Genomic DNA, 21440 nt, shown 5'->3' with positions numbered 1-21440 from the left:
AGTACCTCGTAACTTTTAAATTTATTCAATTTAGCCAACAATTATTTATTCTGTAACAAATACACCCCTCTTGTCACGTGACCGAGTCTTCAAGAGGCTTTCTCTCGTTCTCTCTTGTTAACACTCTACTTCACTCACCAATTCATGATATTTAAAATAAACATCTGGTTACATTAATCCAATATAAAAACTGACTTCTACTTTCACTTAAAGCAACCATTGTTGCTTCTCCCTCCATGGATGAGTAGACCCAATTTTTAGTTACTGATTATTTTCTTGTTCTTCTTCGTCTACTTCTTCACCGTTTTTATAGTCGTCAACCTCTACCACGACTTGAGGGAAGCTTCTAAATTCGCTACACATGTTATGACCAAATATGATAACATAAAAGGTCCTCTGGCGGTCATAGATGAAGTTCAAATGCTTGCCATCTTCGAGATTGTTATCTTTTACAAAATTCTCCCAACCAAGTGTAAGAAACACGTTCTCTCCTCTTTTCTTCACTCTAACCGTCCAAGATCTCCCATTGTAGTCTAGGAGGTCCACCGTTATTGGCAATGGAGCAGGGAAGTGTTCCTCGAATCCCAAGGGAATTGCCTAAAAAACAAAACAACTCTCAGGAGACAATTGCAGCAACCTAGAGAAACAAGGGACTCTTAGAGTCTTGCTATTTTTCAGTCCCAAATAAATGTTTGGTTTCAGCAGCTAGAAAGAACAACACACATAATTTCATTCTAAATCCTAGCAAGTTTCAGTAAGGTCTATAACTTTTGGAATCTAAGGGCTTTAGCTACTTTGATCAAATCTACCAGATGCATATATCTTTAACAACGAGCCCAAGATTCAAGAAGATTTAGTTGAGTGATTCAATTAAGAAAGTTACATCTTTTACCGAAACAGAGCAAAACCCATTAATAAGCAAAAAAAAGTGGATCTGATACACAACAAGCAAATGAGAGCTTACTGGTTTTTGCTAATTTGAAGCTAACAATCAAAGGACCTAATAAGTTCTTAGCTCCATGGAGATATTTAACTAAAGCAGTTTACCCTAAAACCATAAGTCTCCAAATGAGAAAACTAAAACACATATTTGAACTTGTTGAAATAAGAAAATCAAAAGAGGAAAGATAGAGACATTCTCACCAATGATTTAGATGACTTTTGTGAGATGAAAGGCTTAAAAAATCGAACCTCACCAGTGTCAGCCATGGAAAAGAGAGTGAGAGCAAATGTAGCTAAAATCAAAATCCAAAGTAAAAAAAACAAAAAAAAAAAAAGAAATGAAAGAGAGTGCGTGTGGGATAAAGGAAGTACAAAACCAATATTGAACTCTTCTTATTACTATTGGGCCAAATGATAGAGCCCAATAGCCCAATAACGAGCTGATTCAAAGCCTCTCGAGCTAGAAGAGAAACTCGAAACCCTAGAGTTCTCTCCACTATTTAAGACCTCAAATCTTTCGATGTACGACAGCAGAATTCTTCGAAAGTCGGCTCTAGAAATTTCTATGTTAAAATTTTTGCAAAGCTCCATTCTTTTTCTAGGGAAATTTTGACAAGTTTTTTTTTGTCTATCTTCTCGATTATCGTGTTATTTTTCTTATAGATTCAATGTCGATTTATTTTTTTATGCTCTATTTTGTTTTTCTTCAAAAAAAAAGTATCGAAAAAGAGGAGAGGGCGATGATAATGATGATGAAAGATGATTTCCATAGAACAATCCAACTCTGACCATCATTGATGATCTTACCATCATGCACTACCATCTGAATCTCGCTCTCCCTTTTATCCTTTTTTTTTTTTCCTTCATGAAATCGTTAATTTTATTTTCTCAGAAACTGATTTGGTCGGATTTTTAGTTCTGTCTCAATTTGCAGTATTCTATTGGAGAAAAATCATCGTAAGTTCTGATTATTTCATACAAAAGTTTTGATTAATTATATGTTATTAAATTGATTTGTTATTTTTTCTATTTGTTTGCTGTTCATAAGCCATAATGCAGATTCACAATCACACATCTATAGATCGATATTCAATAGCAATAATTTGACCTGAAAAAAGGAAAAGTAAATCCCTCAGAAATTAATTATCGACCTCATGGACAAAATTAATCAAAAAGATGTTGAGAACTTTATAGTAAAAATGTGTAAAATAAAAGAACAAATCCTCGAGAATTACTTTTGCTGGTAGTTGGTCAAAAAAACGATTATTTCTGCAAAAGACCAGTCATTGAATTAATCACTTTCGCAGATAATCGCAGGTAAAACGATAAAATTATGAGAAATATTCTTACTATTGATTTGACGAGTTTCATACAAATGTGGTTTTTGAAGATGACTGTTCTAATTTGAGGACGACTTTCAGAAAAGGATATTTCATAGTATCTATACATTTTTGAATGAATTTTAGCAAATAAATCCTGGAGTTGGACCTTATTTACGGATGAATGCCATTGGCATTAATTATTTAAATTTGAAAAATATTACTCAAAGATATTACCAATACGATTTCGAGAATCATAAATTCATATCTTCCTTAATTTTCTGAGTCATTAATGTGATAATCTTTAGGAAATATTTCTCTGTAAAAAAAAAAATCCACATTAATGAAGGCATTAAAATCGACACTAACAATTAAATTATTTAGATGTTCAATTATTTTAAGATTCTTATATCTTATTTGATATTTTTTTTTAATATCTCATTCTTTAATTACTGCGTTTAGAATTTATTGGTTGTTACCTATTTTTTGGTGAAATTTATTGGTTGTTACTTAATAAGTAATTATGGTGCGTTTATTTTAGTTAATATCTAATTTAAAGGATTTGTTTTCTTTTATTATTAACTAGGAGCGGTCCCCGCGCCCGGCGCGGAGTTGTAGGGATTTTAATACCATTATTAGTAATGAACAATTAATAGTGTTTAATCATAATATATATAATAGAAACATAAATGAGAAAAATGATATATTTAAACAATAGATATATTATTAAAATAATGATAGTTGCATAAAAAAAATGCAATAAAAAACTGGATTTTGGTTGATGTTGTGTGTCATGATTTTTTCTCCACATTGCCTTAGTTTGGTTCAAAGGTTATGTGTTTAAGCATGTTTTTTAATATGTGGGTTAGTCACTTAAAAAATAGACCACTCGTTAAAAACTGGTTTCGTGGAGATAAATTCAATCTGATGAATGTTGTCTATGCACTTTTGCAATGGAGTCTCGAAATCATCTCATGTTCCTCTGTGAGCGCTTCCGAGGTGTGAAATTTGTTTTTTTCTAGGCTTTATTCTCGACAAAAGTTGTTTTGCCATTGGGCTAAGCTACTTTCTTGGACCTGACGCTCTTCCTCTCTTGAGACACTTAAATAATTGTCCATTCATCAAAGACAGGTTTCTTGGGAATAAATTCAATCTGATGAGTGTTTTCTTTGCATTTTTGCAACGGAGTCTCGGGATCACCTCCTGCTCCTCTGTAAGCTCTCCCCATGTGTGGAATTTGGTTTTATCTATGCTTTATCTATGAAAAATATTAGTTTAAAGAATATAAACTGTTATAATTGAATTTTGAATTCTTTCAGGAAGCAGGATAATAAACCAGACGTGTTCTTTTGTTTCGAGGTAGTTTTGTCATTAATCATTAAAAATTAATTCGTCTTCTATAAATTTTGGCTTATCGTTAGAAAAATGTAGTGGTCATATCATCGTCTGTGTGATTTGATTCGCAAAATTAGAGTATTCTCAAGGTGTTGACCTACATATATTAATATGTAATTGTGTATATGTTGTGTAATTTTCAAATGTTTGTTTTAAATATGTTATTTTGGTTTGATTAGGTGTCTTAAGGAGAATTACTGCACGTATATGCAATCAGGTTCTGTTCAACCCTAAATGTCTAGAGTTTTGGAGGATGTGGTATTTTTTTGCTGGCAAGGATCACACATTTTGCACTTGAGATTCCGAGACTCCGTTGCAAAAGTGCAAAATGTGCTTAATAACTATAAATTTTTGTGATCCTTAACACAAAACGACTCCGCATTCCTGCAATTTTCAGCACACATACGGTTTACTTTTCATTATAATACTAAAAACAAACAATATGTATTAAAAATATATGTTGTTAAGTTTTTCAAACAATAAGCTGAAAACGAATTAGGGTGTATTTTGAATGCTTTTCAAAATAGTAAAAGTCAAAATATCATTATAATTTTAAAAAGTGCACTTTCAAATATGAAAAAATGAATAACATTTTTTCAAATTCAAAGAAACACTCTTATTCTTTCATTTTGAATTTGGAAATAGAGAGAATGTTACGTCAAAAATGTAAACTAATTCAAGAACCATAAAACAATCCGACCTTATTGTTCACAATAATGATTAGTGAGCTAAACTAATAATCAAACCTGTACTTTAATGGATCAAACAATAATCCACAAACAAAAACCTAATCATTGCGTTGCAACAAAGGTCAATAATATATAAACTGGATATTAAAATAAATATGTAAAAATAAACTTGTCAGCACCAGACGCCTTCAGTCATTTGTTTCTTGATAATCAAGGAATCAAAATAATAATCTATGACTGAATTGAACTGAAAGAACATATTTCGTATGAATTTGGATATTCTATAGTATAAGTTAATAGAAATTTCACCTTTAGATATATAAATTTAGTTGGTGTCGATTAGTCGGTTGGTACTTGCTTTCCCATTCGTATTACACGGGTAGATAAAAATCGTTGACAAATAATACACAACGAAACGTGCTCGTCTCTTTACAGTACACCAACGTGCTCCACCTACACCATCGTGAAAGCTATGTTCTGGTTCGCCGATATCAACTCTTAACATATCAAGTCATCACTGTCTCCTCCAGGAACAAACCAAGTTCTCCACCTTTACACAAACCATTTTGTCTATGGGAGATGGACACTATGACACACTTTTGCTAACATTTCTTAAAATTGTTTTTATAAGAAGTCCAATATTACCCACCACTCTCTATCTCAATGACGGTTAAGAACATCCGCTTTGAAACATGCTTCTCGTCTTCCTTCACCAAACCATCTCACGATCGCTCTCTTCTTCATCTTGAAGCCCAAGCCAATATCTCAATGTCTCAAACTTCTTATGTTAACCATCTTCATTACCTTACCTTCCTCCTAATTCAAGCACTTCTTGTAGTCCTGTCTCACTGCCACATCTTCCGCTAGTTGGTACAGTACCAAACAATTACTGTTCTATCTTAGCCATGCATTTCTCAAAGAGCTTCAATGTTCTCCAAGTGTAGTTCATGATCTTCTTTTTTTTTTTTTTAATCATGCACATATGAATGTTAGTTCTTAGTCAATATACCATCAACAATCACAACCAAAAACAAAGGAAATCCAGATATCAGATATGTCGAAAGTAAATCCAAGTATATGAGTAAATTCCATCTAAAGAAGGAAATAGAAACATACCTTTAAATCTCTCTCGGGTCCAGCTAAGAAACTTGATTTATTCAAGTTTGTCGCAGACAAGAGTATTTACAACAGCAAAGAGGCCGCCTTCTCCAATCCAGGATCCAACCTGGAGTAGTTAAAGACCAAAATATATATTTTAGAAACATGCTCACGTAACCTATTTTGCCGCTAAAGTTGCGATCAGTTTCCTCCGCTTCAAATTCTGCCCAAATCTGCAAAAACGAAGGCCAATTTCAAATTAACTATATTAAACATAGAAAACCAAAAAAAAGAGCCTAGACATGAACCAACAATAAAATGATAAAAACCGAGACCAAAGAGATATTAAGCAAAACGGGAATAATGGAATAACTTAATGAGATAGGAGTAATAGAATCTCCTCATCCTCCTCCTTCTCCCTGTATATGATGGTGATACTTGCAAGAAGAACCAAATTTACATGTTCCCGTTCCATACAATGCTATCTCAAAGAAAGTAATCAAAGTGAGAATTTTATACACTAATTATAGTATTGTTGATGAAAGTTAAAACCAAAGTGCATCAATGAGTACCTGACACACGTGTTGTACCATTATCTATAGAAACTCTACAGCTTATATTATGAGAATTGACATACAAGACCTAAAAAGTGAAACTAAAAACATCAATGAGAGCTTCCAAACAAAAACTATTTGAAGTTTTACGATACAATGTTAACGGACTATTTTACTTGTGCTGAATCAAAACTCACCTACCTGCAAAATTTCTACGGTTGGCTGGTTGGTATGTGATATAGAAGAAATACCGAAATTATTTTCTTTCACTCTAGGGAGAACTGGCTCAGCTACTTCCATGGAATAGAAAGAACATTTGGTGAGATGTGATAAATTCCCCATGGTAAAGCTCATCTGACCAACTGTTGTTGATGGGTTGAGGAACTTCAGTGCTTAAAGAGATCAGTTCCATTATGAGCAATCCCTGTTAATTTTCAGAAAATGATCAAAAGTTGATCTAGAGTCCAAGATATATGCAGGACTTAGGAATAGACAGTACCTTTATCATTACTTCGCGTATGAACATCTCCACAAACTCCTCAGCCATCTTCTTTGTGATCATATCAATATGGCAAGTACCAAACCTTAGAGACCACACATGAGAATCAACTATTGAACTTTTGTTTTTGGGTCTTACCAAATGTAGAGACATTCCAGAAATTAAATACAGGGATGCCACCACAATCTCCAGCATCACTTGAATCTTCCTTAGAGCAAGAGAACTGTACAAGTGACTCGGTACCTAGCTTGGTATAACATCTCAGAGATCTGCTTGCATTTACCATCTCAACAACAACGGCTACCTGCATTTTTCTAAAGTTTTCTTTATAGATTCCAAATTACAAGAGAATAAATTTCCCAAATTTACAAGATTTAGCATTGTCACACTCACCATTTCCTTGTACGACGATAAAAGCTTGATTCGATAAGCACTCTGAACATAGAAAGACTTAGTTTGTGAGTTAAAACGAAAGAGATTGAACGCATGAGAATGAAACGAAAGACGAAGAGAGTATTGAAATGCAACTTTTCACCTGTTGCTTAGACAGCTTCTTCAAAGCGTTCTTCTTGATATCAAACATGTTACTCGACACACCAAGCTCCATCATTGGCATATACCTATTGCCATGGAAAAACATAATATTAAGAATCAATCTTCTTACTCGAACACTCCTCAAATCACCAAAGTGAAACCAATTCCAAAACGATTGCTTTTTAGACGTTCTAAAGCAGAGAAAAAAAAAACATCAGTGAGAGCTTCCGAACAAATGAAATCATAGATTCTGTTTCAGCGATATCTAATAAACTACTTTTCACCTATTAACAAAAATACTCCATCAAAATAAAATAAAAACGCATAGGAAGAAGACAAAAAGAAAGACAGACACTTTATCAAAGCCAAAGAGCAAGAGAGGGTTGATTACCAACTCGAGTTTTGTGGGTCTCGACCCGTACCCGCAGACACCGTTCTTAAGTAATATATATACAATCGGTCGTTCGGGATACGATTCACTTCCACCACCGTTTTGCAACCCTAACCGCTACATCCAAGCTACAAACGCCACATTAAAAAAACAAAAACTTTCAATTCACACATAAACCCTAATCAGACACTAATCTTAAAGAAGACAAAGAGTGCCATTAACGTTACCGTTGATGCTGGTCACGTTTTCTGGGGCGGTCCATCCGTTACCGTTGATGTTGGTCACGCTTTTTGGGGCGGTCCATCCAAGTAATGAATCCGACCGCAAACCATCATCGCCGGTGCCACCGTACCTGAGTGGTCTACTTTGAAATCAGACCGATTGTGAGCCGTAATAGTTCACGTCTTTCTCTCTACAAACCTACTTGTGTATGCAAATTCATCCTGCAATCATACGTAATGTAAACAACATTAATATTTTTATAAAAATCGAGCCATAAATAAATTACAGAAAAAAAAAACAGGGGTTAGTTGTGATCTAAAGGTGACTACCAATCCAGGTATTTATATAAAATTAAGAGGCGGTGTAATATCTACAACAAAAAAAGGAAGATTTATATATTTTTTAAGAAGCGAATCTATATCATAACAATTAATAATTTAAAATTGTCTTATTCAATATTATACATATTAATTTTAAGTAACGTTTCATTTTATTTTAAGATAAAGATGGAATAATAACATAACGATTTAGATTTACTACTATATCTTACATTTCTTTAGATTTTCCGTCATTATCGACATAAAATATTTAAAAAATAAAATTTTATTAGAGATATGAATCAGATTTAAAGAATATACGTAGGATTGTTTTGATATTTTTTGCCAATATCTACTTATCAAAAAAGGAAAATTTAATTTTTAACTCATAATTATCACAAACGATTGGTTGGGAAAGAAAGAAAAAAACAAAAAAAAACGGAAAACAAAACGAAAAAAAAAGAAAAAAAAAGGAAGACACACGACCATTCTCCGTCTCCTTCTACGAAATCCCACGTTTTTCATTACGATCAGTGGAGGTTAATACACTTTCATCGAGTCTATATTCATTATTCGTGCATGATCCAATCAGATAATTCAAGGTAATTTTAAAGAACACCCTCTTTTATTAGCTTGAACTCTATGGTGCAGGATAGCATCAATAATTCAATATGATGGTTTGAAGACTTGGCATGGACAAGATATTAATTAAGAGCCGTCTTTCCATCATGTCAGATTCGATCAAAAGATGATGTTCTATCACTAAATTGTCGATTCTCTCTGGTTATATGCTATCTTTTAGGTTTTCAAGTCTGGTATGTATATTAAAAAGTTTACATGCGACGAAGAACATGATGATGAGGTACGATGAACATCTTCTAAAGTGGTACGTAAATTACAATCGATCCATTTTTTTTTAGGTTTTCTTATTTTTTCGTGTTTACGAATATTATTAATTTTAAAAAATGTTACAATCGATCCATTTTTTTTTAGGTTTTCTTATTTTTTCGTGTTTACGAAATTTATTAATTTTATAAAATGTAAATTATATCAAATATTCACTTATTAGGGTTATTTATGTAATTGAACATTAGTTGATATTCGACTTGATTTAATAGAAGGTATTTAAGTAATTACGTAAAATCAAGGACTCAACAAGAGCCGAGAGTCCGACACATCAGCAAAAACACTTCTCAAATATTGTTATATATAGATAAATGAATAACATGTATAGAAATAAAAGATTTTTTTTGCGACTCCATAATAAAAATATTAAACTATTATTTTCTACATTTCTTACACATAATATCCTCTTATTCAATAACAAAAAATATATATTACATATTTTTAAAAATATTTATAATATTTAAATTATATAAAAAATTTGTAATATTAATATTATTTCAACTCTATACAAATTTAATATATATGTATATATATCTTATGGGAACCATTTAAAAGAAATTTTTAAATTGACTTGAATTATATAGCTTTTAAATAAAAGTATTATTAAAAAGAAAAATAACTAAATAATGTTTAATTTTACGGGATGGGTAATATGATGGGACGGGTTTGGGTTGATATTTATAAAAGATCGTATACCACGGGTGAAATCCTAAAATTAACAATCAAAATAATCTATCAAACAAATTACATTTTGATTTTTTTAAGAAAATATAGCCCGGCGGTGTACCGCGGATTAAAATCTAGTTAGTAAGTAAAACCTTCTACCTAATGGCCTAACGGGTGCTTTCTCTTTTTCCATATGTGGATGGGCCCAAAGCCTGATTTACCCATTTTTTTTTTATAGGTTTGCTTTTTACGAGAACCCACAACGGCTAGTTTGTTCTCTGGGATCAGGACGTGTCATCATCGTGGCTGTTCACGTGCTTTATTCCCGGCAACATGAAATTAAAATTTGTTTTTTGTTTTTTTGTTTTAATCTGACACAAGGTTTTGAGAATTATCAATTTCTTCCCGGTGTTTCAACATCCTCCATAATTATCCTCGTTTATAATAACTTTGACAACTTTACACGAAGAAAGAAAATAAACCCAAAGGCTTTGATCTTAAGTTGTGAACTGTTTAATAAGCATTGGACATATAGTTCTGTTTAAATTTATGGGGTGATAATTGAGATTTGGAAAACTAGGGTATGCATGCAATGAATACAAAAATAGAGAAGAGGTAAATACAAAATAATAATAATAACAAAAGTACCCCATCAATTTGAAGAGTAATTTAAAATTATTAGGGATTTTTTCTACCTAATACGTAAATCGGCAACTAGCCGTTACGATCTCTCTGTCTCTCTCTCTCTTTTAAAAATTCAAAAGAGATATTAAAGCATTCATAATCTTGCAGATTCTTGCATATTTTCTTTCCTTTAACGAGCGCAAAAGATCTGAGATTTGTTAAATAATTCATTCTGATTACCGAAGTTGATTTTCAATCATGGCTTCTTCTCCTGCTAGGAACAAGATCTCTGTTTCTCCTTCTTCTCTTTTGTCTTCCTCTTCTCCTTCAATGCCTTCCAGACCAAACCCTAAACTCAGAAACTCGGAGACCGGAGATCTGATGCGGCGCAGTTTCCGAGGCAACCCATTTCCGGCGGATTCGTCCCGGAGAAACTCAATCGGTAGAGAATGCAACAATCGTGTTGAGTTTGGTGATAAAGAGAATCAGCACGACAAAGATCAAATCTGTAATGTCGTCAAAGTTCCAACAAAAGGTTCCAAGCACTTCATGTCACCGACAATTTCAGCCGTTTCCAAGATCAATCCATCGCCGAGGAAGAAGATCTTGTCTGATAAAAACGAAGTGTCTCGATCCTTTGACAAAACACATCATCAGGTTCAGGTGAAGTCGTCTGTCTCATTTTCTGATGTGATTAGCATCATTGGGGAAGATAAAGATCATGAGCAGACTTACATCGATGAAAAGAAGCAGCTTCATGAAGAGGAGTCGCATGACATTACTGTCACTGATTTCGATGAGACTATTGAGAACAAGAGTAATGATGATTCAAGCTTCAAGATCAGTCCTCTTCCTCCTTCTGTTCCATACACATTCCCTGTGTTTGAGTCTCATGAAGTGGATCCTTCGGTGGCACCTTATGATCCAAAGAAGAATTACCTGTCACCGAGGCCTCAGTTTCTTCATTATAAGCCAAATCCAAGAATTGACCATCATTTTGATGAGTGCAAGCAGCTTGAGGAGCTTTTCATCTCTGAAAGCTCTTCTTCTGACACTGATTTGTCTGCAGAGGAAAGCCAACAAGAGGAGGAAGTTTCTTCTCAGGAAGGTGTAGTTGCAGGAGAAGAAGACGCAGAGAAAATTGTAGATGTGGATGGTGATGAGCGTTTGGAAGCAGCGGTGAGTGATGATGATGAAGAAGAAGTAGTTGGTGAAAGCATTGAAGAAGAAGAAACTCATCAGATTTCAAAACTGTCTCGTTTCAAGACATCCAAGTTGCTTGGTTGGATTTTGGCTCTTGGTGTGGCGTATCTGTTGGTGGTTTCTTCAACCACTTTTGCTGAACAAAACATCTCAGATTCACCTTTCTATCAATTTCACATTTCACCAGAGATCATAATGGCTGCAAGGGCCAACTTTGAGCAGTTGGGTGCAAAGCTAAGGATGTGGGCAGAGTCATCACTTATGTATCTTGATAAGCTGGTCTCAAGTCTACGAGAAGAAGAGGGATATGTTCCTTTTCAATTTCATAACTTGACAGATGTTTTGGAAGACAAAAGATTGTCTGATACTGTTTTCCAGCCAACTAGTGGTGAAATCAGTGTTGCTGGGTTCATAGTGGATAGCCAAGACTGGAGCTTAGAAATGGATATAGAAGAAGAGACTGTTGGTCATCAGGAACCTGAAAAAGAACCGGAGAACAGTGGTGAAATCAGTCTTGAAGCTGTCTACGAAGAGGGTGATAATGAAGGAGAAGAGGTAAACTCAGAAATTGTTGATGAATGTGATGAGCAGGCTGAGATCAAGATAGCCACAGATACAGAGGTGAATGGAAGTGAAAGGTATTCAGAATCTCTTTCTGAAGAAGGAAATGGTGGCCAAGAAACTGATGTTGTTGAAGGGCAGGGAGAATATGAAGAAAATGACCTGAAGAATATCGAAGAAAGTCATGAATCTGAAACTGGATTTGCCCAAAATGATGAGAAGAACATACAAGAAGCTGTTTCCGACGCACACCAGCTTGATGATGTGGAGTCTGTTGCAATCAGGGGTCATCATCAAGAACAAACAGAAGTAGCCAATGTTGAAACTGTACCAGAAGAAGAAGGTGTTGGGGAAATTGCTGGAAGTAGCCGCAGTGTTTCAGAAGAAGCTACAGATTTTGAACATGATGGTAATGATTTAGAAGAAGAAGAGAGTGGGTTTGCTGAAGTTGTTAATGATGCAGGCTCGGAGGAGATTTTGTTGAGTAACCAGAAGAAAGTGATAGTCTTGTTTTCGACTCTGATGGTTCTACTTGCAGCAGCAGCAGCTGGTTTCTTGTTATCCAAGAAGAAGACAAACCCTGTGATGCTGCAACATGAAGATGGTGAACCAACAACAATCTCTGCAACTAAAGTTGTTGAGCATGTGCCAGTAGAGAATCTGATAAAAGAAAGGCTTTCTTCACTGAATTTCAAGGAAGAAGAAGAAGTTGGTGATGACAGAAAAAGAGAGGTATCATCATTCCCTTCTGAGATGAGTTTCAGTTTCAGTAAGAACAAATCATTACACAGCTGCAGCAACAACAGAAATGATCTTAAAGAATATCAAAGCGGAGGAGAAGGCAAGAAGAGTAATGATAGCTGTGAATCCATGGCTTCCTCGGCATCAGAATACTCCATAGGCTCTGTATCATATGGGAGTTTCACAACATACGAGAAGATACAAACAAGAAGTGGTCAAAAAGAGAAAGAGATGATAACACCTGTGAGACGTTCAAGCAGGATCAGGAACAATCAACATTCTGGACAATGAATTAGAATTAGCTTTGACTTTATGATCTACTGATTTGTAGGAAGCTTTTCCATCTCACTGAAGCTTAATTAGTATGTTGCTTTCTAGTTTCTGATCTTTGCTTTTTAGGTTTGACTCTCTCCTTTAAAGTTTCTGGCTTGACGATTTGTTTAAGACATTGTACTCCAACATTAGCATGTGATGATGAGCCTTCCTTTCGCCTAGTTTTAATAATATTTGTTCATCTTATCTGAATTCTCTTCTTTGTGTATTGTAAAACGATGGATAATTTTCAAACACCATGATCTTAAAACGTTATGCATGAAGAATAGGACAAATTTGGCGTTGAAAGTATTTTATGATGATAAATTAGATTAGTTTACATAGGTATGATTAAACCTTAATGGCTTAGGTGTCACTCAATGACCAGATTCAATCTAAGATACTTTGTTTTTGAGATTGGTCATCATAAGTTTGTACCAAGCCAACAACAATATCAACAAATTGTGGGACAAATCATGAAGACAACAAGAGAACTCACAGCCAATCATTTACTTCCCCAATATGAGTATAAGAAACCCACGATGCAGAGACAAAAGAGAATTACTCAAAATACAAGTGAAAAAGATTTTGGTTCCGAGTAAAAAATCGAGACCGTTGTGATAATAACTGTCACAGAGTATAATAACTGTCATCTTCATTGCCTATATTATAGGTGAAACAAGCTTTAGACCTTCTCTGTACACTCCAACTCCATCGTCTCCTCCTTCGTTTAATCATTCATGTCGTCAAAACCAAAACCAAAAAAAAAAACAAAAAAGAAGATAGAAAAGAACCACCCTCAAAAGAAAAACATCAGTGGACAAAAAAGTTGGAGGCTAATCTCTCAGTTGCTAACTTCTTCTGCTCCATTTGGGACTTAAGTTTTTATCTAATGTCATCAAGCTATGACTGATTCGGTTTTCTGGCTACCAAGCTTCAAGAATTCCACAAGTATTCTCTTTTGCTCATCGCTTATGTGCGGGAAACTCGCTCGTAGAAGCTCGATAGGCATTTCCCTGACAATGGCTTGTGCAGCAGCTTCAGACATCTCTGTGGCAAAGTGTGGTGGCAATTGCGAATTCAGGTTCTGCATTATACTGTCGTACTTGCTTATGCAGTGTTTCATCAGTAAGTTGAAGAACTCATCAAAGGACGCACGCCACAGATTCATGCCTGCGTTGTTGTAATTATTAGCACGGAGAAGCTCGGTAGCTCTATCGAGTGCAGATTTGAGTATAATGGTAGCTTCGTCTCCGACAGGACTACCCAAAGGACGAAGCGGTGGCTGCTCAGAAGAACAAGAAACTGCTGCTAGACACAGGCTTACGGGTCCAAGATCCATGGTCTGAATGCATAAAGCGACAACTTTTGCAAGTTTGATTGTGGTTTTTGTGGTTTCAGTATCTGATGATCGCACTCCAAACAAAGATCTTAAGTGTCTAAAAATAGCCATGCAAACAATTCGCATTGGATCGCTGCCAGGGAAAAGAAGCTGGAGGTACCTTGTAAGTAGCTTCCGGCCCTTTCGAAGGGACGTAATTCTTAGAAAGACAACATCCTGAAATGCAAGCCCACTGTTTTGCCCGTTCTTACCAAGTGGGTCAACAAGCTGTAGTGACACTGCAAGCCCATCCAACAGAGCTTGCCGCTTTTGCCTCAACTGGTTTCCACCATCTTGGAGTTGATTGAACTCTAAGAACCGGTCAATATCATCTACCTCAAGGAAGAGGTAGAGACCTTCCTCAATAATCACCCTAGCTGCAAGCATTGGCTCTTGTTCAAGGGGCTTGTCTGTATCTTTCTGCTCTAGATTACCAGATTTTGTTGAATTTGGAGGATCCATTTCAAGCAGAGGCCGAGGCCTGCGGATCGAAGAGAAAGGAACTCTACCAAGAGCATCAACCTGAAGAAATGCGTGGGGCTCGTTGTTAGGACGAGCACGAGATGGAAGGTCTCTCAAATGATTTGGACAGAAATGATGCTTCAGTTTTGCACCAGCAGATTTCTTAGCAAGACGTGCTTGGTGGTAATAATCATCTACATAAGGATCATTGCTATGGGTAGCCACCAGTTGCATTCTTAGGATGTTCTCTATTTCAACAGCTGTCATATATTTCGACCGGAAAGGAGGCCATGCATTATTTCTCCTCTGAAGTCCACCATCAAAACCGTGTTGAAGAAAGCGCATGTTTAGTCTGTTCCCCTGACTCGATCCTGGTCTTGCTTCCCTCAGATCACCAAACCCAAGCATTGCATCATAACTGCCCGAGGACGCTGACCGAGAAAGGTTGGAATTAAATAGTTGAGGCTGCATTCCTGACAAATGCCCGTGGGGCTGCATCGGATGTACTAACCTATTTTGAGGACCCTGCATCTGAGGCATCCGCTGCTGTTGAGGCATTAGACCGTTTTGATGAGGTAACTGCTGTTGTGGTAACATGTTGTTCATGATCCCAGAACTATCCCCAGGAAACATATTTTGGCCATTCATCCATTGAGCTGGGGGTCGATTGTTCACAGGAAGAGAAGGTCGAAACTGTGGCAAGTTTCCAGTGATTTGCGGTGACCCATGCATGCCAACCAACTGAGGATGAGAACTTGGAAATGGAGAGAGATTTGGCGATCTGGTATGAGACCCATCAGAATGAAATTGTGTATTTGGTTGTCCTAAATGCTGATCTGGTACAAGAATCGGTTCACTGGAAAATTGTTGCTGATGCGGGTTTGGGCGCTGTTGATGCTGTGGTTCAGGATATGATGTTGCTCTGTGCAGGTTTCTTTGCTCAACAAGATTCAGAGTTGGAAAAGGCTGTGACGGCCTCCTTTTGTCATCTTGAATCGCCTCAGAGTCTAGTTTCTGCTGGCCATACCAATTTGGCAACTCCTCTCCATGGTTCCACCCATCACCAACATAATCTGGAAACAAAGATGAATGATAAAGGGGTTAATTACTGATTCACTGTACATAAAAGAGCGTGTTAGATACCCAAACAACCCTAAAATGAGTCAGTAGAATGGGCTAGGAACTTATCGCACCATAAAATCTTGAGGTAATACACAACTAAATAGATCATACACACAATAATTTGATAAAATAAATATCTTCTAAATTCACCATAGAGAAACTCAAGAGAAACCCTGACACGAGATCTACAGACAGTATGCAATAAGCAAAAATTCCATTCTAGTGTAAAGAGTTTTGAGACAGAATTCAGTGAACATAAGAACTGACACTGTCTTGATCCAATACCAGCTATAGGTACCGTGCTCCTATATCCTTCAGGATCCCTATTCAACTGTAACAGGAAAAATAAAAAGGTTCAGGTTATAAGCTTCAATGAAACCTTCTCCAGTTCGATCCTGGATCGAGCACAAGGAAAGAAGAATACAAGACATGAGAGTAAGACCAATTAGCTGACCTTTGAAAATGTACTAGCAAGATCATCAGCGTCGGACAGAGTTCTAGAAACATGAACCTGCATATATTGGGGAGAATCATAAGACACACGAGCAGATGAATCCAAGATGTAAAAACTCCCCTGTCTGAGCACTGGACATGGAAGCGACAGAGATTGTGATGGAAAAAACCTCGTCCTTATCAAAGGCAAAGTCTTCTTCTATTCCAGCGACAGGTAATTCTTCTTCGTCTTCATCTTCCAATCCACCAAACTCGACCTCCTCAACAACATGGCTCCCAAAAAAGTCATACTGAGATGCATCAAAGACACCTGCACCAATGAAATAGTCAGTCACCCAAAACTTTTGAGAGGTAACAAAAGAAGTATATAAGTGGAGAAAATAGAATCAAACCTGTAGAATGATTTCCAATCTGCTTAAGATCCATGGATGCTGAAGAACCTTGTATAACACTACTCCCACGACCAAGACCGTTCGTAATCTCTCTCTAACTCAGCTCGAATTCATAATCCAGATCAGACAAAATCAAGAGTTGCCCGGAGAAAACCAAAGCCTAGAAGAATTCAAAGCTCTACGGACGACGAAGAAGAAGAGCAGCCCTAGATGAGAAGATAGCGAGAGATTGGAGAATTTTGTGATTGAGGCAACAATGATAATTGTACAAAATTTAAAAATACAATAAAAGAAAATCAAACAAATTTTGTTGTTTTAAGAAAATATGGAGGAGGTGGTGGTGTGGGGTTGGGCGGTTGCCAGCTTTTATGTTGAAAAGGAGGTTATTGACAAGGATTTTCTTCTTCTTCCTTTATTTTATTTATGCCTATATTAATATTCTAGTTATATTTTTTTCGTTACATTAACCGACCATGATCTTTTTCCATAGGAGGAACTATAGAAAGTGGTTTCTAATTGATTTTAATTAGATGGTGTATACAATCGATTATAATAAGTTGCTGAGTTTTTATAAAATTCTCATTAAACAATTTAAATTAAAATCCCATAATTCAAAAGCAAGCAAATAGAAAAAAACTGCCACGTGTCATCTCTCGGGTTATTTTGTTGGTTCGGTAAATCTGTAGTCCGCGAAAAAGAGGAGCACAAAAAAAAAATCACAGTCCGTCGCTCTCCTCTAATCTTTTTTATCCGCTAGGGTTTTGAAGCAAGGTTTCTCGCGATTTTCTCGAGTATCGCCCATGGCGAAACCAAGTCGTGGCCGTCGTTCCCCTTCCGTGTCTGGCTCATCATCTCGTTCCAGTTCCAGATCTCGTTCCCGCTCCGGTTCTAGTCCCTCCAGGTCTCTTTCCCGCTCCCGCTCCCGCTCCCGGTCTAGATCGCTCTCTTCATCCTCATCTCCTTCCCGGAGCGTCAGTTCTGGGAGTCGCAGTCCTCCTCCTCGTGGAAAGAGGTTAGGGTTTCTTTCAAACAATTACCAATTTTCGAATTGGATTTGTGTAATTTGGCTTTCATTCTTCTTGGTTCGTCGTCGTTGGAACAAGTTTGTAACTGACTTCTTCTTCAGCTTGAATTTGAATTGATGTTCTGATATATCTTCTTGTGTAGTCCTGCTGGACCTGCTAGGCGAGGTCGCTCTCCTCCTCCTCCTCCTCCACAATCTAAAAGAGCATCTTCACCTTCTAAGTAATATCTGACTCGTTACACATATATTCTAGTGTTTATGCTTTCGTCAATTTTGCTGACTTTACAATCTATTATGCTTTCAGGAAAGCTGTTCAAGAATCTCTTGTTCTTTATGTTGATTCTCTTAGCAGGAATGTGAATGAAGGCCATCTCAAAGAAATATTTGGTATGGTGATTTCTCTTTTCTGTGTTTCTTCTGCTTCTTCTCATTTTATTACATGATAACTGAGTACACCAGAGCTCTAATGTCATCAGTAGTATATACGTCATTACGATCATCACTGGTATTTTTTCTTGCTTGTGTTGGCTAAATGTTTAAGTCTTATAACACATGGCTTGTTTTCATGTTATTAGGCAACTTTGGTGAAGTTATACACGTCGAAATTGCCATAGATCGATCTGTAAGTTGCTATATCATTACCCTCTGTTGTCCACTTGTTGAAATCTGCTCATAACTCCTCTGAATATTAACAGGTTAATCTTCCAAAAGGACATGCTTATGTTGAGTTCAAGGCAAGAGCTGATGCTGAGAAAGCACAGCTGTTCATGGATGGTGTATGTCTCTTTCCAAATATGAAATGCACTGTCCTTGACATGTTGGCCAAGAAGATTTATGCATGTGTTATTTTTTTGTTTACTGAACGCAGGGCCAAATTGATGGAAAGGTTGTTAAAGCAACGTTCACACTACCACCTCGTCAGAAAGTATCTTCACCGCCTAAACCTGTCTCAACTGCACCAAAAAGAGATGCTCCTAAATCTGATAATGCTGGTGCTGACACTGAAAAAGATGGGCCCAGGCGCCCAAGAGAGAGTATGTCTATGTTTTATATTTTGGTTATTTGTTACTGATGTAGTCTATTCTTTATGTTGTGTTATTTATTATCATCAATATGTGCTTAGCATCTCCTCAACGGAAAACAGGACTTTCTCCGAGAAGGCGATCACCTCTACCTAGGAGAGGCTTATCACCTAGGAGATTTCCTGATTCTCCCCATCGCCGGAGGCCGGGCTCTCCTATCCGTCGTCGCGGTGATACACCGCCCAGGCGCAGGCCAGCATCACCATCTAGAGGCCGTTCTCCATCTTCTCCGCCTCCAAGACGAAATAGATCTCCTCCAAGGTTAGTTGTGGCACCATCTGTTTTGTCTGGTGTTTTCAGAATCGGTAGCTCACCTTTCATTTGTCAGCAGGGGATCCCCTAGAAGAATCCGTGGCAGTCCTGTTCGAAGACGGTCTCCTCCTCCTATGAGACGAAGGTATGTGTATTTAGTACCCGAATTACACCCTTAGTAATCGTATGTTAGGAATTACAGCTTTAGAGAATATAATGTTGAATTAATTAGACCTGGAAAAATGTGTCAGTTTTATATATGTTTTGTATTGGGCTTGTTTCAGGTCTCCACCTCCAAGGAGACTACGCAGTCCACCCAGAAGATCTCCAATCCGCAGGCGTAGCCGATCCCCAATTCGTAGGCCTGGTCGCTCTCGTTCAAGGTCCATCTCACCCCGCAGGTATGTTATAACTCATTTAAAATTTTTGCTAGGGTTATCTTTGGTATCTCCTGGGCTTTATTTTGTTGCAGATGCATAGCTAAGATAGTATATGTAATGATATTAATTCATAACAAGTTTGTAAGTCTTTCTTAGTTCATGAGTATACCCCAAGATCCTACTCTGTCTTATCCTTATATGTAGGTTTGTGACATACCAGCTCCATGTGACGTTGATAGCAAATATGATTAAGTTGTAGACCAATGTGGAGTTAGTTGATGATGTAATTTTGTCTTTAACTGTAAGCAGGGGACGAGGTCCAGCTGGGAGACGTGGGAGGTCATCTTCTTACTCTAGTTCGCCAAGTCCCAGAAGGGTAAGGGCTTCTTGCAGATCCCTGTTTAGCTATAAAAATGTTGATGCCTTGGTGAGTTATATGTGTTTTGACTTTCTATCTTGTGTGCATTATTAAACCTTTACAGATTCCTAGGAAGATTTCAAGGAGCCGCAGTCCTAGGAGGTAAACACTTTCTATTGTCTTAAAACTAATCCTTTTCTTAAACTGGAAACACTTTAGTCTGTCGAATTGATTAGCTGAAGAAGTTCCACGCTTGAGTTATGTGTAGTAAAGTTTAGGTTACTCCAATTCCTGATAAAAGACGTACCTTAAACATCTGGAACCTACACTTTCTTAGAATTGTTGTGTGGATATTTTTTGCGTTGAAGTCTAATAAAAGAAAATGGGTTGTTGTTGGGTATGTATAGGCCACTGAGAGGAAAAAGAAGCAGCAGTAACAGCAGCAGCAGCAGTTCACCGCCACCACCACCTCCACCTCGCAAAACTTAAGATAATAAAAAAATGTTCAAAAAAAAAAAAAACTTGAGTCTTCATGTAGCTCTCTTTCTCCATCTTTATCTTTATCATACAGTGACCAGATGAGAGTTGTGGCTTTTGTAGTGTTTGGATGTTTTAATCTTCTTTTGTGGATCTCCCCATTAGATGCAATGATATTTGACTTAATAGCTCCTTCACAACCTTTTTTAAAAAAAAATGAAAGAGAAAGAAATCCATACAAAGACTGGTGATCCAAACTTCAATCACCCATCTATGTAAAGTAAAATATTTTAAAATTGTTGAATGTAAGATGTCATAGAAAGCGGAAACCATTGGTCTTGTCAAGCCCTGTTCCAGCTGATGCGTTTAAACTATAGACAGGTTACATTCTGTGTAGACTCAGCAACATTATATCGATATCTTGAAAAGGCTGCAAAACAGAGTCATCCTCCCTCTGGAAATAAGGAGATTCAACGCTATCTCGATGATATCCTTGGGCTGTCTAATGGGGTTTATCAGTTCAAGTATATACCTCGTTCAGCTAACTCCTTGGCTGATTCATTAGCAAAAGAAGCTAGGCTTAAAAAATCCCCTTTTGTTGTATCTTGGACTTGTTAAATATGTATTAAATCCAAATTAAGGGTTCTCAGCTGCACAAGAAGAATTTTGCATCAAGCCAGTTTTCCTATATGCATGCGTCTCAACGAGATTGCACAAACTTTTATTTAAAACGAAAAATAGAGTTTTCAAGATCGTCTACTTCACAGTACATACCACTCAAAAGAAGAAAAAAATCCTTAAACTTGATTGTGAATGGGTATAACTAAGAATCTTAAGGAGTTACAAAGCTAACAACTTTACGGTACTCTGCAAGTGCCCATATGGGGAAGATGTTTCTGTAGGTAACGTAGTTTAGAAAAACAGTTCTTCATGAACACTCCTGTCATTTCCTGCACAACAGAGGAACAACAACTATGTTTTAATAATCTAAATATACACACCATTCTCGCATCTTATATGTATTGAATGTTTGGAAGAGAGTATACCTGTTGAGGATAATCTCCGTTTTCTAATTGTAAATTGA

General features: G+C 36.7%; 4 protein-coding genes and 1 long non-coding RNA gene across 7 annotated transcripts; 3 read left to right on the top strand and 2 right to left on the bottom strand.

The window, feature by feature from the left end:
- Positions 1-20: 20 nt before the first annotated feature.
- LOC9326240 (B3 domain-containing protein At1g16640) lies at positions 21-1280 on the bottom strand. The gene is made up of 2 exons (XM_002890132.2): positions 1144-1280; positions 21-597 (listed from the first exon to the last, which is right to left on the bottom strand). The coding sequence occupies exons 1-2, from the start codon at positions 1207-1209 to the stop codon at positions 262-264; spliced, it is 402 nt and encodes a 133-aa protein (XP_002890178.1). The 5' UTR covers positions 1210-1280; the 3' UTR covers positions 21-261.
- A 1506-nt stretch (positions 1281-2786) lies between these two features.
- On the top strand, positions 2787-4030 carry LOC110225264. The gene is made up of 2 exons (XR_002329659.1): positions 2787-3474; positions 3581-4030. It is a non-coding gene; the product is annotated as an uncharacterized LOC110225264 (long non-coding RNA).
- Positions 4031-10306: 6276 nt separating this feature from the next.
- On the top strand, positions 10307-13186 carry LOC9326239. The gene has a single exon (XM_021011247.1). It carries the CDS (start codon positions 10415-10417, stop codon positions 12950-12952), a length of 2538 nt encoding a protein of 845 aa, XP_020866906.1. The 5' UTR covers positions 10307-10414; the 3' UTR covers positions 12953-13186.
- Positions 13187-13452: 266 nt separating this feature from the next.
- Positions 13453-17107, bottom strand: LOC9328979 (protein PAT1 homolog 1). 2 transcript variants are annotated; one of them, XM_021011248.1, is made up of 5 exons: positions 16784-17107; positions 16562-16701; positions 16393-16449; positions 16224-16269; positions 13453-15889 (listed from the first exon to the last, which is right to left on the bottom strand). In XM_021011248.1, exons 1-5 carry the CDS (start codon positions 16815-16817, stop codon positions 13872-13874), a joined length of 2295 nt encoding a protein of 764 aa, XP_020866907.1. In that variant the 5' UTR covers positions 16818-17107; the 3' UTR covers positions 13453-13871. The 2 variants fall into 2 exon arrangements, with proteins under 2 accessions (XP_020866907.1, XP_002890176.1); XM_002890130.2 differs by having other exon boundaries at positions 16206-16269; positions 16784-17106.
- Positions 17108-17472: 365 nt separating this feature from the next.
- LOC9326238 (serine/arginine-rich splicing factor SR45) lies at positions 17473-20542 on the top strand. Of its 2 annotated transcripts, none has more exons than XM_021011249.1 (12): positions 17473-17795; positions 17951-18028; positions 18112-18194; positions 18383-18429; positions 18503-18583; positions 18676-18841; positions 18931-19150; positions 19221-19286; positions 19426-19542; positions 19831-19897; positions 20004-20041; positions 20287-20542. In XM_021011249.1, exons 1-12 carry the CDS (start codon positions 17584-17586, stop codon positions 20366-20368), a joined length of 1257 nt encoding a protein of 418 aa, XP_020866908.1. In that variant the 5' UTR covers positions 17473-17583; the 3' UTR covers positions 20369-20542. The 2 variants fall into 2 exon arrangements, with proteins under 2 accessions (XP_020866908.1, XP_020866909.1); XM_021011250.1 differs by having other exon boundaries at positions 17474-17795; positions 18952-19150.
- Positions 20543-21440: the final 898 nt, after the last annotated feature.

The sequence above is a fragment of the Arabidopsis lyrata genome (genome assembly GCF_000004255.2).
Source record: "Arabidopsis lyrata subsp. lyrata unplaced genomic scaffold ARALYscaffold_1, whole genome shotgun sequence".
Classification (NCBI taxonomy): Eukaryota; Viridiplantae; Streptophyta; class Magnoliopsida; order Brassicales; family Brassicaceae; genus Arabidopsis; species Arabidopsis lyrata.
This window is presented reverse-complemented; position numbering and strand designations above follow the sequence as displayed.